The 15,456-nt window shown below is 40.5% G+C and overlaps 3 protein-coding genes and 1 long non-coding RNA gene across 4 annotated transcripts; 3 read left to right on the forward strand and 1 right to left on the reverse strand.

Moving 5' to 3' along the window:
* Positions 1-3,054: 3,054 nt before the first annotated feature.
* On the forward strand, positions 3,055-3,916 carry LOC117579657. The gene is made up of 2 exons (XR_004573507.1): positions 3,055-3,261; positions 3,327-3,916. It is a non-coding gene; the product is annotated as an uncharacterized LOC117579657 (long non-coding RNA).
* Positions 3,917-4,316: 400 nt separating this feature from the next.
* On the forward strand, positions 4,317-4,957 carry LOC117579654. Its single transcript, XM_034265638.1, has one exon. The coding sequence runs from the start codon at positions 4,332-4,334 to the stop codon at positions 4,932-4,934; it is 603 nt and encodes a 200-aa protein (XP_034121529.1). The 5' UTR covers positions 4,317-4,331; the 3' UTR covers positions 4,935-4,957.
* Positions 4,958-9,027: 4,070 nt separating this feature from the next.
* Positions 9,028-9,802, reverse strand: LOC117579653 (putative uncharacterized transmembrane protein DDB_G0290641). The gene has a single exon (XM_034265637.1). The coding sequence runs from the start codon at positions 9,775-9,777 to the stop codon at positions 9,166-9,168; it is 612 nt and encodes a 203-aa protein (XP_034121528.1). The 5' UTR covers positions 9,778-9,802; the 3' UTR covers positions 9,028-9,165.
* A 4,092-nt stretch (positions 9,803-13,894) lies between these two features.
* LOC117579656 (nucleoplasmin-like protein ANO39) lies at positions 13,895-14,387 on the forward strand. Its single transcript, XM_034265639.1, has one exon. It carries the CDS (start codon positions 13,927-13,929, stop codon positions 14,308-14,310), a length of 384 nt encoding a protein of 127 aa, XP_034121530.1. The 5' UTR covers positions 13,895-13,926; the 3' UTR covers positions 14,311-14,387.
* The last annotated feature ends 1,069 nt before the right edge of the window (positions 14,388-15,456 follow it).

A 15,456-nucleotide genomic window follows, 5' to 3' on the forward strand; every position in this document is an offset into this window, starting at 1 on the left:
GAGTGCCAGAGGGATTTTTTTGCCGTGGCTAACAGAAAATTCTGCACCTCATGGCAGCTTAAGGCGAAATGAACTTTAAAAGCTTTAAAGCCCCCAACCACCTCACCAGAATTATAAGCAGGGATACACTTTCCCTGCAAGTCCATTTGATTTGCACTATCAAGCTTCAAACCATCAGAATCGAGAAACCACGATGTGGTCACAGTTAATGCATCCTTTGGCATACCCTGCTAATTGCTGCTCAGTTCGTTATCAGTCGTCGCTCACCCACCCGCTGATAAGAGGACATAACCGAACCAACCCGAAGGTTGGAAACAAAAAAGCGGAGCTTTCCGTTAAATTGCTAACATATGGAAGCATTGAATGGCGCGTCGTCTAGCATTGGCTATCCTGGCGTTGTGGCAGGCAGTTATGCTCGCAACCTCAGTATCTGAGTTACTGTGAAGGCGAGCGGTTCGCTGATTCTGATTCTGAGTCCCTGTTTTTGTTTCCCGCTGGAACGGTGTGTGCAGAAAAAGGTTTAATTTTAAAATAAATATTCGATTGAGATATATTAAAAGTATCTTGAATCGATATCCATAAACGATAAATGTAAGTGTAAATGTGATTTTTGCCTGTGCTGTGCGCGAGGATATGTTCGATAACAGGAACACAAATATATAAACAAAAATTAGATTTAATTGAAAACAAATAAGAATTAAAGTGAAATTAATTGCCGAAAAGACGGTGGGAAAAGGGTAAGACATGTTTCAGACAAAAAATATTCTGATTTTTAGAATTTCTTTAACCTGACTTATGTGAACTGAAGGTCTTATAGCAGCGAACCAGGTGAGGAAGAGGTAAGAGAGGAAATGTAATTTTAAATTTGTCTCCAACTTAAAGGGTAACCTGACTTATGTAAACTGAAGGTATTATAAGAAAATGTAATTTTAAATTTGTCTCCAACTTAAAGTCTTCAACGGAAGTCCCAGCCCTGAGACAGGAGAGGCCAGTCCGATTAAATCCAATTTGATAAGTGATCGCATTAGCCAAATTCTAAAAAATTTCCCCGGTTAAAGCTTGCAAGACATTTAAATACTAAATTATCCAAATAAAGACAGAATTTGTTATGGCTGTTGAATGTTTGCCATTTGGATGGATATTGTCTTGTGGGTTGGTTCTGTTATTCTGCTTGCACTGGGGCAGGGTTTCTTTGTTTGGTCAGGTCAAAAGCCAAAGTAGTTCAATAATTTTTTGAATTTGGTTCTTGTAGCAAGCTGCCTGCATTTCCTGTGAGTGAAAGTTTACTTAGCTGTCCAACATCTGCGTGTTGTTATTGTTATTGTATCTCTAACTATTGGAGGGCCATATATACGAGTATGCAGTATGTAGATAAGATAACTACGCCTTATCAACGCGTTATTTCTCTCTATATTCGTTACGCCCTTGCAGATATGCCATTTGTGGTTGGCGTTACAAAATGTTGCAGTTGTCTTTTTGTCTCTTTCCCTTTTTTGGTGCCGCTACGCTCTAATGACGTCAAACATACAATTACGGGCGTTTTTTTTGGCTGACAATTGAAGCAATTTAAAGATAAACGGGCAGGGACGTGTGAGACGCTTCGTACGCCTCACAACTTTTATACCCGGTGCTCAGTCAGTATATCCGTGCCTTAGTAGCTCTTTTCAAACTTTCCATATAACAATATTTCTACATCTGTCATCTACATCTAATACCCAGTGAGAAAGAATGAAGATGAACTCCTGGATGGAGTGGGGGTAGCCACTGCAAATTAATTTCTTTATTCTGGCTATAATACTGATGAAATCAGTGATCTGATAGATATGGTCATTCCTACGAAATTGCATGTTTAGAATTCTCTTATCTTCAAAACTGTGGATCCAGCAGATTCTCGTCTTTTAAGGCAGCGGTGCGAAATTTTGAAATACAGTGTGATATCCTAGCTATCTGGATGGGAAATTTGGTGGCATTAGCTTTTAATGTCTCTGATATCCAGGCGCTCAGACGAACAGACGGACGGACAGACAGACATGGCTATATCGATGCTTACTGAATATATTTACTTTATGGGGTCGGAAAAGTTTCCTTCTGGGCGTTACATACATTTACTTTCCACCACATACACATACATACATACAATAAGTATACCCCATTTATTTACTATTCGAGTACCGGGTCTAAAAAAAATTTTCGGACGGACTCGCATGGAAACAAAGGCAGCAAAATGTTTAAGTTTTTGATCATTTTTCAATGTATAAGTTTACACAGTTGCCGAATCTCTCCCATGCTTAACTGATTTTTTCTTATGGCTGGGAATTGGAAGGAGTGGCTTGCTTGCGTAGTTGGCCTCTGTAATAGGCAGGAGGAGGACCGAGTGAGAGACTAGAACGATGGTGAGACAGCTTGTCACTTTCATGGCCCGTGGAAAGGGGCATGTCCGGGGATAGAGTTTCGTATTTTGCTCCACAAGTTTATAATTGCTGCTGCCAGGTGCTGTTCTGATGGAGCTCGTCCTTTAAGTAAACCTTTCCCTAATCCGATTTAAGATCGGTGGCATACATGGTAAAGAATTTTTGACTTACTTTGCTTTTGTTGTGGAATCGAGCTTGGAAGTCTTTTACTGCGGGTTCATTGGTTCAGTCTCTTTTACAGGTTCTCTTACATTCTGCTCTTTATGAAACTTGTTTTTCCTCGGCGCTCGGTATTACTTGAGTCTCACTTTGCTCATTTTTCCCACTCTTTCCCGACGCTCTGTTAGCTTAATTGGAACTGCGCTTCGAAGCCAGCATATGGAAATAAATTTCCCATCTCGCCTACCCCCGACAAATAATCCGCTTGGGAAGAGTTTTGCCTTAGTTATTCATAACTATTTGATTTACCAACCTATTAACTTTGAAGCCTCCCCCAGCTTTTGTTTGCTGTGCATGATGAGCAGCTGTTCCGAGACGATAAAATCATTACATGTACGACGCACGAGTGCAGCTTCTTCTGACATAATCAACTCACGGTTTTCTATAAAAACGAGCCACGAAACCATTGTTATTTAGTTTGTTTTTCTAGCAATGCATTTTCTGCTGATATTGGGATTTTTTGGTCTTGCTTTCCTCGGCCTGGGTCCTGTTAGAAGTGTGCCGGAGGACTTCTATATAGAGGAATTGCTGCGTGCAATGAACACTGAAAATGACTCTAGTTCAGTAAGAGAGGAGTCTGATTACTTTGAAAGCCCCTTGGATACGTCAGAAATGGATTACTATGGTTAAAGTACACTATTTTTATTATACCATGGAAATATTAGAAAAGAAGTGTAAAATTTTTTATCCATCTAGATTCTAGATAATGGATTGTCAGCATAAAGTATATGGTTATGGCTAAGGATTTTGTGATTTTAAGTACATTCTAATGTATTGAAAAGAATGTGATGCTAATGAACTTAAATGTTCTCTTGAATTGAGGGCCAAGCGACTATCTAACAAAAACGAGGAAGGGCGTGTGAGACGCTTCTTACGCGTCACAACTTTTAGACCCGGTATTTAGTAGTACATCTGCCGTTTAGTCGTTTTTTTTAAATTTTTAAGTTTTAAATTTATGTATATCAACTACATCTATGTACATCACTTCTCATGCCAAAACGCTCTTTTAGTTCTAATGTGAAAAAAAGAGCTGCTGGACGGGGTGGGTTTGGTCACTGCAGATTAGTTTCTATATTCCGGCTATAATAATGATCCAATATAATCCCAATTCGATAATCGAAAATGGTTCTTTCCTATATCCCTGGCTATATCGACTCGGCTATTGATGCTGATCAAGAATATATGTACTATATGGGGTCGGAAACGTTTCCTTCTGTGTGTTACATACGTAAATCAACTTTTATGCACAAATACAATATAACCTAGTTACTCTTCTAGTACCGGGTCTATTCTGATCAATAAAGCCTGAATACAGGCTCTCGTATCTCCTTCTTAAAAAACTTTTGCGAAATGAAGTTTATATTTTCAAATTCTCTCAGACAATAGAACAGTTGGAAACACCAAACAACAAAAGACATAGCCGTTAATGACAACCATTCAGAAAAATCTGTTTCGAACCCCCTCGCTGCGGACTCGCTTCGATCCAACTACGCAAATATAAAAATGAAACTACGCAAACGCGGCTAACATTTTTGCACGGATTCTCAAGGCCTGGCCTGCTGAAAAGACAAAACTTCAATTAACTTATTTGCTTAAATATTTGAGCTGATCAATTTGTGCGCCACAAGAGAAGCGGAGCGCTATAAAAGCAGGAGTCTGGACCCGTGAATTTCCACTTGAAAGAAGTTGATCGTTGACAAAATGTGTTTTTTCGTCACCCTGCTGTGTACCGTTTTAGTGGCTTCGGTTTCTGGCCAGGTCTCTGTAAGAGGAAGACCAGCACATTCCGCTCAAATCGAATTGGCGGTGGAGCCGCTGGAGTTAGAGCCACAGCTGACGGTGGACCAGTTGGCAGTTGAGCCCACTCTGTTTATAAAAAATCCCCGTGTCATTCCAGTAGTTCTGCCTAAAACGGACACCAAAGAGTTCTTTCCCAAGGCAACTGCGGGAAAGCGTCGCTTTATGCCCTATGCTGGCTTCCCCCGCTATTGGCCTGACTACGGTACACCTTCTGATAACTGGTACAGCTGGAATTCGGGTCCTCGTTACTGGAATGCCCCGCGCACCTGGATGGGCTACCCTGGCTCGGCCTCATATTGGCCCAGGCGCAGACTGGTGAAGCCACTGGCTAACAGCACTCCTGAATTGGAGGCCAATGCCCCTGCGGACCTCGATGATACAATCGTTTCTGGTGTAGTTTCTTATCCCATTCCCGAAATTGCTGAGGAGCGCGTAATTCCTGATGTAGCGGTTCTTCCTGAGGAGCTGGCTGATCCAATAGTGACTGCCCAGGTTAGCAGCTAAATTAATTTCAAATAAATGTTTTATAAAGCAACCCTCAATCATTATTAAGGGTTCCTAAAAATTCTTCTAAAACAGGTTCCTAAACAGATTTTATTGTTAACATATTTCAATTCCTACAAGTAATTGCATTTATTGTGGGACCCAATCACAAAGCAGAACGAACTATTTTTTATCTTATCGAGGTTGTATTGAAAATGATATTTGTGGTATTGAGTAGAGTGCAAACGCGTACCTTAGTCGGGCGTTAAAGGTGCTAAAATAACGGCTAGCATGATATGACCAGCAATAGCTACATGTATAGCACCAACCCGAACCCGAACCCGAATCGAATCAAACCCCGCAACCAGTGCGAGCAGTAAACAATCTTCCATATGGAGCAATATTGAAATATCCAATCAAAATGTTAATTCGAGGGTAGAGTAAGCAAAAAGTTAAATTTAAGGAGAATTTTTTCGTTCACCTTACCGTAGCGGCGTTTTTCAAGTGGATCGTCTAAGCTGAACCGAAATGTAATAGGAATACATGCAAATTGCACGGCGTGAGCGATAGATTCCAGAGACCCTTTTAGCACTTGTTGATTCATTAAATACCAGTCTGATGAGCCGCGACAACAGAAAGGATATTATTGTATTCACGAACCTATTCTCCCCAGTTTTTGCGCATTTTGTTATATTCCTGTAAGTTGAGCATATTGAGGAACAATATATGCTGGGCTGACTCGGAGGAAGGCCTGTTGGCGATGCCGTGTTTTCTGTTGCTTGCTTATTTTTAGAGCTTTGGGCTAGCTGGAACTGGCTCCATCGGTCCACCGCAACTCCCATTTTCATGCCAGACCTACACGCCATATGCGCCAAAAGCTTTCTTACAAAAAGCTTTGCTCCATGCAAATGAATGAGGTGTGAGTGAGTGCTCCGCTGGAAATTAACAGAAATAATACTTCTTTAATTCATAAAAATTATCGCCACTATTTGTTTGCTTATTATATTCGATATGTAGGAATTAATAAGAGGAATGTAATGAATTAACATCAGATTCGATTAGTAGCTAAAAATATATTACTTCTTATGTGTAAAATTACTTTGCACATAACAGCATATGTGCACACCAAAACCAATCTTTGAGGAGGAGAGGAGGGAAGGAGTCATGCACCATTTTCCTTCGTTGCACTCCATCTATCATCATTGACTTAACAATTGCAAGAAGCACATTGACAGCGAATCCTCTGACTCTTTCCGCCTCTGTTTGAGCAGTCAACCCGCAAAGTCAACAAATAATAATATATGAAGGGGACCGGGTCTCCCCCAGGCAACGAGATAAACTCTTGTAATGTTTTGTTGTATGCAAATTAACGGACATGGGGGTCCTAGACTATACTCTGGAACTTCTACCAAGAACAACCAGAAATCTACGAATTGCGGTCCAGAGCGAATTTTGTGGGGTCCACATCAAAGGAACTCCAGCTGATAGCTGCTTAATTTGTATATTCAATCCACAGGTCTTCTTCTGCGATTGGCTTATTGGATAATTTCATTCAATTGTGGGCCAAATGAGGAAATTCATTTAATTGTCATCTCCCGACCAGACTAGGCATACGCAGTCAATAGGGGTCAGTGGAGCGGAATACACGTTAACTGGGCTTAAGCCGATAGACATCATAGTCAGCCATCCAAATTTATATGAACCCAAATGCTTCAGATTGCAAAACGTCATAGCCAAGTGGGGTGAAGTGTAATGGACATGAACATGTAATGGTGTTTACCATATACGAAATGGAGAAACTGTCTATGGGCAAAGAAAACGACGGAAATGGCTTCTTCCCTTGTGTAAAGAATTTTTATTGAAGATTTAATTTAATTCAATTTATGGATTCCATTTAACATAACAGCGCCAAAGCAAAATGAGTTCATTTTTTTTACATTATTTGCCATTCCCTTATTCCATTCTTTTCTATTCTGTTCTACTATTTTATATTATTATACCCGGTACTCAAAGAGTAAATAGGTTATATTGTATTTGTGCGAATAACGGTTGTATGTAACGCACAGAAGAAAACGTTTCCGACCCCATAAAGTATATATATTCTTGATCAGCATCAATAGCCGAGTCGATTGAGCCATGTCTGTCTGTACGTCAATCCGTCCGTCCGTCTAGTTTGTCGGCTAGTTCTCAGAGACTATAAAAACTAGAGCCACCAAATTTTAGCTCCAGACTGCTGTATGCTCACACTGAAACCAGTGTATTTAAAAAATTAGCCCCGCCCCGCAAAAGGGCGAAAACCTCCCAAATCTTCAATTTTGAAGATAAAAGAAATTCTGTAGGGAATGCCAATATCTATTAGATCCGATTGGGTCATTATTATAGCAACAATGAAGAAATTAATTTTCAGTGGCTAAACCCACCCCGTCCCGCAGCTTATATTTGTTTTTTTCACATTCTCTCATTCACACTCTGCTTCGCGCAGTGTTCGAATGGAAAGGGGGGCGAAGTGTGTTGTAAATGTAGATGATAGATGAAGAAAAATTGTAAAATTTGTCAAAAAACCACTAAGGTACATATGTACTGAGTACCGGGTATAAAAGTTGTGACGCTTAAGAAGAGTCTCACACGTCCCTTCTCGTGTTCCATTATATTATATTATAAATACTTTCATTCGTGCTTTAAGTGTCTGTTAGCTTTACATAAGATTTTTGCAAAGAAATTTTAAAGAGGTTTCGGGAGGTTCATCATTTACCGCTGACATTTCATTCTGTGCGCTGACATTTGAGATTTAATAAAAACGAACAAATAGGCCACGTTGGCCATACATACAAGTTACTTAAGCAGGCAAGGGCAAAAGGGACGCAGCCTTCAATGATAACTTATTTATAGAGCGCTTGCTACAATTTCAGCTGCTTCACTCATTGGCACGAGGCGAAGCTGAATCAAATTATGATTAAGTCCTTTCGGACGCCTGTCGGGGGAATTCGTGCGTGAATATCTCCATGATAGTGGGTGACGTTGATGGAAATTGAGCTGTGGTGTGCATAGGCAAATGGGGACAGTAATTGAGTGGAGTGCATGTGGTTGCGCTGCCATTTAGGCTTGGCCAACCAACCACAACTGTCAGGCGGGTCCGACCGGCGCCTGCGACCAACTAATCTAAAATAACCAACACGCTTCCTATTATAATTCCATCGCCTTTGTTCGACAAGCACCTGACTGCTGCGTCCCTCCAACTGTTGAAATTTTTCGCTGTGAATCGTCCTTGTGGATTTACATATTTGTCTACCAGGTAAGGTTTGGCTACGTTAAATCGAACTGTGGGAATATCCATCCTGTTCAGGTCCGTTGTGATAACGCATTCAGAACACATTCTATTTAAATATTGCATATCCTCGTGAAGAGTGTTATTTCCGTTTTCGACGGGCTAACGCCTAGCCCCCATTTGCTCTCCCAGCACTGCATTTTGGTGACAGAATTCGTCATCGACTCGCATAGCCTGCCTTGGGTAAAATAAACGACTTTGTTCTGAACCCATGTGTTCAGAATATGTACGTGGAATCCCCCGTAAATTCTTTTGATCCAATTTATTGTTTTTTGTCCGGCGTAGGTCATTGGGTTGGGATGAAAGCCCAGTATACGTTCTTCTGACTTAGCAGGTTCAGAATGGAGCTGGAGGCAACAGAAGAAGGTTCGCTGTAAGCTAGTTTGTGTCAGCGCCGCCAGGGAAGTGTGCATTGAGCGAAAGGTTTAGCGATTCATTGCTGGACGTGGTTCATGACAGATCGGCTGTGTTCTTCAGGTAGCCCAAAGTTGGTGTTGTATTCGAGAGCTCTTTGTGATGGAGCGAAGCTCGCAGGTGCTTTCGATTTCACTGCAGAGCATCGGTAAATGCTTTAACCAGGCAGGCCGTGTCCTCCTTTAAGATATCCTTATCGGGGGTTGTCATTGTATTAAGTTGTATGTGATCCTCATGTATCCTAGAGCATGGCGCAAGGGCCCGGGGGCCCGTATCGAAGCAGGGCGAGCCCCCACCCGAGCCCGAGCCCGAGCCATGCGTTACCTAATCAATAGCTGGCAGTACCTAATAGCAGTATTTGTACATATAAGATATTTATTTGTCAGTGATCCCAAAAATATGCAGTGATAAATTAAAAAATGCTGTACTAAAATTGGAGTAGGTATGATTGAATTAACTATTGTCTGCGTTGTTGATATCTAACTGACGTATCCGTATGCTCAGACTCATCAGCTAGTTGGTTTTCTCGACGGGCAATTCACTTTCGGCATCATCTAATTCCTTGTCTGCGGCTTCTTCTTCGGGATCGACCTCTTCATTCATGGATTCATTTACATCCTCCTGGTCAAGCTGATCTTCATCGGCTTCTGCACCGAGCTCATCCTCAGCCTCTGAGCTAGCATCGCTAAATGAATGATCCTCGTCAGATTGATCTTCTTCGATGATGCCCTCAACACTTTCATCTTCAGAGAGATCAAAGGCAAAATCATTCGATTCATAAGATTGACTGTTCTCTGGCTCTTCAATGATTTCGCCATCCACAGATGGAACCATACGCCAGTAACCACCGGAGCCGTAGCCGTAACCAGGATAGTTACCCCATGAATGAGTATGATGATGGGGACGATGGGGCTCTACTTGAGACGCGTTGACGTTGGCACTTGCTGTGGACACTCCCGATACGATCAGAGTATTGTTGCCGAACCGAATGGTGGAATTCTGGGATCCTAAGCCTTTGAGAATGTTCTCCAGCCAGGCCAGATTGCCGAGGTTAATCTGAGGAGCTGCATTGCTGTAGGCCAGGATGCCGACAAATATTACAACTGCGAATGCTATGGAGCGCATGATTACTGAAGATTGATTGGCTGAGTGCAGCAGAAACTGTATTTTCAAAGTCGTTTTACTGGGGTTTTATACCTTTGATGAATGTTAAAAGTAGTCAGAATGATTGTGTAAATGATTACAGTACGCAAACAGTCATCAAGGTTCTACGGTATCTGGCACTATTCAAACTTAGTCGGAAAAATGTAGTTGTTTTTACCCCCCAAAAGCATATGAGAAGCCCATGATTGAGATAATTGTACAAACATAAACAAAATTCGAGGAATGGAATGAAGCCTAATGTAATAAACATATCTATGAATAATCTACAGTAAATTTTGACTAAATTAAATTATTGCCATTTATTGTAACTTCCTAATATTTTATTTTAAAACATTTCCAAATAAGGAACAGATTCCTTTTTCGGTATTTGTTGATATTAATACCTCGGAATCAAAGAGTAAATATGGTATATTGTAATTGTGGTCGTAAAATGTAACAGACAAAAGGCAACGTTTTCGACCCTATAAATTATACATTCTTGATCAGCATCAATAGCCGTCTATGTATGTATTAACATACTACATATTAAATTACATACATATGTATGCATATACTGACTGAGTTCCAGGTATAAAGGTTGTAACATTCATACTACTTACCATTCCACTTATCTCCGATAAGAAAGATGATTCTTGAGAAAAGTCGTACCGGTATTTTTGAAATGGTAAAACCGAGTCTTTAATTAATTTTGAAAAAGTGAGATTCCATTCAAAACGAGAAGGGACGTGTGAGACGCTTCTTACGCGTCAGAACTTTTATACCCGGTACTCAGTCAATGTACCTTATTGTTTTTTTTCTAATTTTACATCTGACATTTTTAATTTTTTCTACATCTGCCATCCACATTTACATAACTTCTCACGCCAACACGATATTTTAGCTCGCCGCCTCCCCTAGAGTAGCACACTGCACGAACCAGAGTGTGTAATGAGAGAATGTGCAAAAAATAAAAACAAATTCTGTAAGGGGTGGGTTTGGCCTCTGCAAATTAATTTCCTCTTTTTGGCTATAAAATTGATATAAATCTAATCCCCATTCGGTGAACTGATAGATATGGTCCTTCCCTACATAATGGAATTATTATACTCGGTACTCGAAGAGTAAATAGAGTATATTGTATATAACGGTTGTATGTAACACACAGAAGGAAACGTTTCCGGCCCCATAAAGTATATATATTCTTGATCAGCATCAATAGCCGAGTCGATTGAGCCATGTCTGTCTGTCCGTCTGTCCGTCTTTTTTGTCGGCTAGTTCTCAGAGACTATAAGAGCTAGAGCCACCTCCAGACTGCTGTATGCTCACACTGAAACCAGTGTATTTAAAAATTTTAGCTCCGCCCCCTTCCGCCCCCGCCAAAGGGCGAAAACCTCCCAAACCTACAATTTTCGTAGGGAATGACCATATCTATCAGATCACCAAATTGGGTACCGATAGGATCATTATTATAGCCAGAATGAAGAAATAAATTTGTAGTGGCTGAACCCACCCTGTCCAACAGCTTATATTTGTTTTTTGCACGTGCCTCTTCCTCTGCCGCGGATCTGGATTCAAAACTTGGTTGCCTTATCTCTTATGGTCTCTGAGTACTAGGCGCTCATAAGGACGGACATACGGACATGGCTACAACGACTTGGCTACTGATGCTGATCAAGAATTTGTATATGTACTTTGTGAGGTCGGAAACGTTTCCTTCTATGCGTTACATACATTCACTTTTCCCCGTAAATACAAATTACCCTATTTACCGAGTATAATAATTATGTGAAGCGGATGGGGTAATAATGCTACCTACCTACATAGGGGGTAGTAATGTTATGTAGGATCATAAATGGAGCCTTCAAAATGCAACAATTACCAATTAGTGATTCTACTTCTAGACGTTGTACTGTAATGAACCGGGAATTGATATTATCTACAGTTATAGCAGCCAAATATTTACACATAGCTGTTTTGAATTTTTGGTTGCAATCCAAGGCAACAGCTGCTCCAGCTCAAACATCGAAACTCACTCCCCAGTCTACGCTCTTGGCAATTTGCAATTTGCTATAAAAAGGAAATTAAGTCGAGAACTTGAAATTAGTTAGAGACTAACCTAAACAAGACCATGCGTACCTTTTTGCTGATTGCCCTCTTTGGAATTGTGCTGCTGGCTACAGTTTCGTCCCACTCAATTGATATTGATGACATCAAGGACGACCAGAACGTAGAGCAATTAGAGGATGAGGATGTGGATGTGGATGAGGATGATGCCCAAAATGAGGAAGACCAGGAAATCCAAGAGAGAGATGATTCAGAGGAACAAGACGATGATATAGATGTTGATGAGGAAAGCGATGAGAGCAAGAAAAATAACGCAGATTAAGACTAACTGCACAAACGTTGTTAGCAATACACCTAATTGCAATAGCAATACATTGCTTAACATTCTTTATATATATTTCAGACTGGGGGAAATAAAATGGTTTTAGCAATTATGGATTTATTTTCTTTGGGATCTTTTTTCTGATGAATGCATCTATAATGTACACCCAAACACTTTGTGGCTTACCGTTTGAAAAATATTAAGCTTTGAAATGCTTAACTTTGAAACTTTGCTTTGAACGACGTCTAGTTTAGGGTATTGCTCGTAAACACCTATGAAGAGACGGCTGAGCTAAAATTGTTCAACCGACCGATACAACAAGATGTAAGACGCTTAGGTTATGTAAAAAAAAGCGCTACCTCTAAGAAAAAGTTAAAAAACAGATTTTAAAAATTCTTTACAAAAAAGTTCTGCAATAGAAAAAAAAAATTATCATCAACACATTTCTAAGCCCCATATCTTTCAGAAAACGTTAGTCTGGATCGAAGCGGCAAAATCGTATCGAGTAGTGTTATTATATTTCTCACGAAATGGGCTTATGCACTGATTGCAAAAGTATGCAGTTTAGAGTGTGCTCGATAAGCAAAAGGGACTACAACTAAGATGGTAATGCAGCTTAAATCTGATCGTTAACGGAAGAAAAACGGACTCTAATATTTGTCTGCTTAGTGGCTCTTCAGAATACAGCATATGTGACAGCATATGGAACTGAGGGCGACTATAATGTTGATAGCTCCTCTGGCAGAGGTGACAGTTAAGTAGATCAGTCGGACATTTTGCCACTGCGCAGGCATGGATGGGAACAAACAGCTTTTTTTGTTTTACACAATTTCCCCTCTTCCCACCGACACATTCTTGGAGTCCTGATGCTGGATTGTAAATCACCTTTTTTTATACCCGGTACTCGAACTGCAAACAGGGGCTATTGATTTGTGCAAAAAAGTGGATGTACATATTTAACTCACAGAAGGAAGCGTTTCCGACCCCATAAAGTATATATATTCTTGATCAGAATCAATAGGCGAGTTCATACAGCGATGCCTGTCGGTCCGTAAGTCTGCCGTCCGTCTTGATGAGCGCTTGAATATCAGAGACTATAAAAGCTATAGTCAACAAATTTTGTGTGAAGACTCACGATATATCACACACACTGTTACAAGTGTATTTCAAAATTTCTCCAAACCCCCTTCCGCCACACAAAGAGCGAAAATCTCCCACAGCCACAATTTTAAAGATAAGAGAAATGTAAAAATGCATTTCCGTAGAGAATAGCCATATCTATCAGATCACTGAATTAAAATCCGATTGGATCATTATTAAAGCCAGAAAGACGATATTAATTGTAGTGGCTATCCCAAACCCCTTCAGCAGTTTTCTTATTTTTTGCACATTCTCTCAGTTCACACTCTGCTTCGTGCAGTGTGCGGCTCTAGGGGAGGGGGGCGAGCTAAAAGAGCACTTAAGTACCGATGTACTACTGAGTAGCGGGTATAAAAGTTGTGACTCGTTAGAAGCATCTCACACGTCCCTCTTCGTTTTCTCTTCTCTATAGACAACAAAGAACACCTCATTGCTAAAGACGTTTGTAAAACTTTTCCTTTAAACAGTTGTTCAAATAAAAATTGCGTATAACCCGATTTCGGTAATATTCCCCACCCTATTCTGGCAAATTTGGCCAGGCTTTTTCTATAAAAAGCTCTAGGCCAAGTGAAATTGGAAAGCAGTTTCTTAAGTCAAAGTCCAAAATGCGTACTCAGATGGTTTTAGCTCTGTTGGCCTTCCTGGCTGTAAGTTTTGTGGCTGCCCGTCCAGCTGAGTATGGAGAAACTGCTGCTGTTGTTGATGGCGACGCTGACACCGATAACGCGGATGCGGTTGAAGAAGAGAGCCAGGTGGGAGCAGATGAAGACTCCAGTGAAGATGAAGATGCTATAGACGAAGATTCTGAAGACGAAGACACTAATAAAGATGAGGCTGATGAGGAAGATGGCAACAATGAAGACACAGGAGAGAACAATGCTATAACAGTTCCGGCTCCCAAGAAGAAAAGTCCTCCATTTTGGCCCAGGCTCGGAGGACATGGTCCAGTTGTTTTCCATGCCAGGCCTCGGTTTCTCGCCGTTGCTTAAAATGTATAATTCGGTCAGACTATAGCGATGTGTTTGAATTTCTTTGAATAAAACGAAAACTTTCTTTTGACAGAAAATTGTGTTTAAAAAGACTTGTTTCTGCTAAAAGCCGAAACAGCTTTCATTTAAACGCGAACGAAATGCGTGTGTGGTATTTTCTTACGTTAATCGGATGCTTGGGTGTTGCCATGATCTCTTCGAAACCCTTGGAGGATGTTCAGGAGGTGATCAAACCGTTAATTGTAACAGAATTCAACCCGAACACAAACACTTATCAGAAAGACAGTGAGAACGCAGAAGAGGAAGCCCATTTAAAGAACGAACCTACTGCTGACGATTCCTATGACGATATATAAGCAGGCGGTGACGACGATGAAACTGGTGAAAGGAAAGCTTACTATATAGAAGTGGAGGACGAAGAGAATGACGATGCAACTGTCGATAAGCCAATCGATTTAACTTTCCTAAATACCCAGCACACGGACCCGACTTTAAGCCACATCCCCACTTCTCTATACTTAAAAATGGATTCGTTAATTATGTGAACCTTGACTGTTAACATACACATTTATGACAAAAAGAAACGACGTAGTCTCAGCAGAATTCGATATTCTATCATGTTTGGAAACTACCAAATTTAAGTTTACACAGTTGCCGCTATTTTCAATGACAATAACAATAGCTTCGTGGCGGCATCAAAATGTGTTTTTCACCATATTAGTATTCTTAAGCTTGCTCGGAGTGGTTTTCTGTGGACTGTAAAAAATGCGTCTTACCATTGCAATGCTGTCTCTAGTGACCCTAATATTGTACATGGGGGTCCCCATCGCTTCTCAGCCATCCTCATGGGATAGTGTGGAGATTTTGGAGAACCACAGATTCAGGGAGAACAAAGAGCAACCTACAAAAAGGAAGACTTTTCGTTTTGCCATTTAACCAGTTTATTTTGTTGCGATTTAAATTACATTTTTCTTGATAAAACCCTAATCTTGATGAATAACTACCACGATGTGAATGCATCTTTCCTGGCTGGAAAGATCTACACAAGAAATTTATGGAGAGAATATTTTTATGGCTCACAATTACAACTTCAGTTATAATTAAAATCCCGTCTGTTTTATTTATCTGTCAACTTATTCCAGTGAC

The sequence above is a fragment of the Drosophila guanche genome, unplaced genomic scaffold (genome assembly GCF_900245975.1).
Source record: "Drosophila guanche unplaced genomic scaffold, DGUA_6, whole genome shotgun sequence".
Lineage (NCBI taxonomy): Eukaryota > Metazoa > Arthropoda > Insecta > Diptera > Drosophilidae > Drosophila > Drosophila guanche.

Coding starts and splice junctions, on each gene's coding strand:
- LOC117579654 (XM_034265638.1), top strand. CDS start 4,332: ATGTGTTTTTTCGTCACCCTGCTGTGTACCGTTTTAGTGGCTTCGGTT.
- LOC117579653 (XM_034265637.1), bottom strand. CDS start 9,777: ATGCGCTCCATAGCATTCGCAGTTGTAATATTTGTCGGCATCCTGGCC.
- LOC117579656 (XM_034265639.1), top strand. CDS start 13,927: ATGCGTACTCAGATGGTTTTAGCTCTGTTGGCCTTCCTGGCTGTAAGT.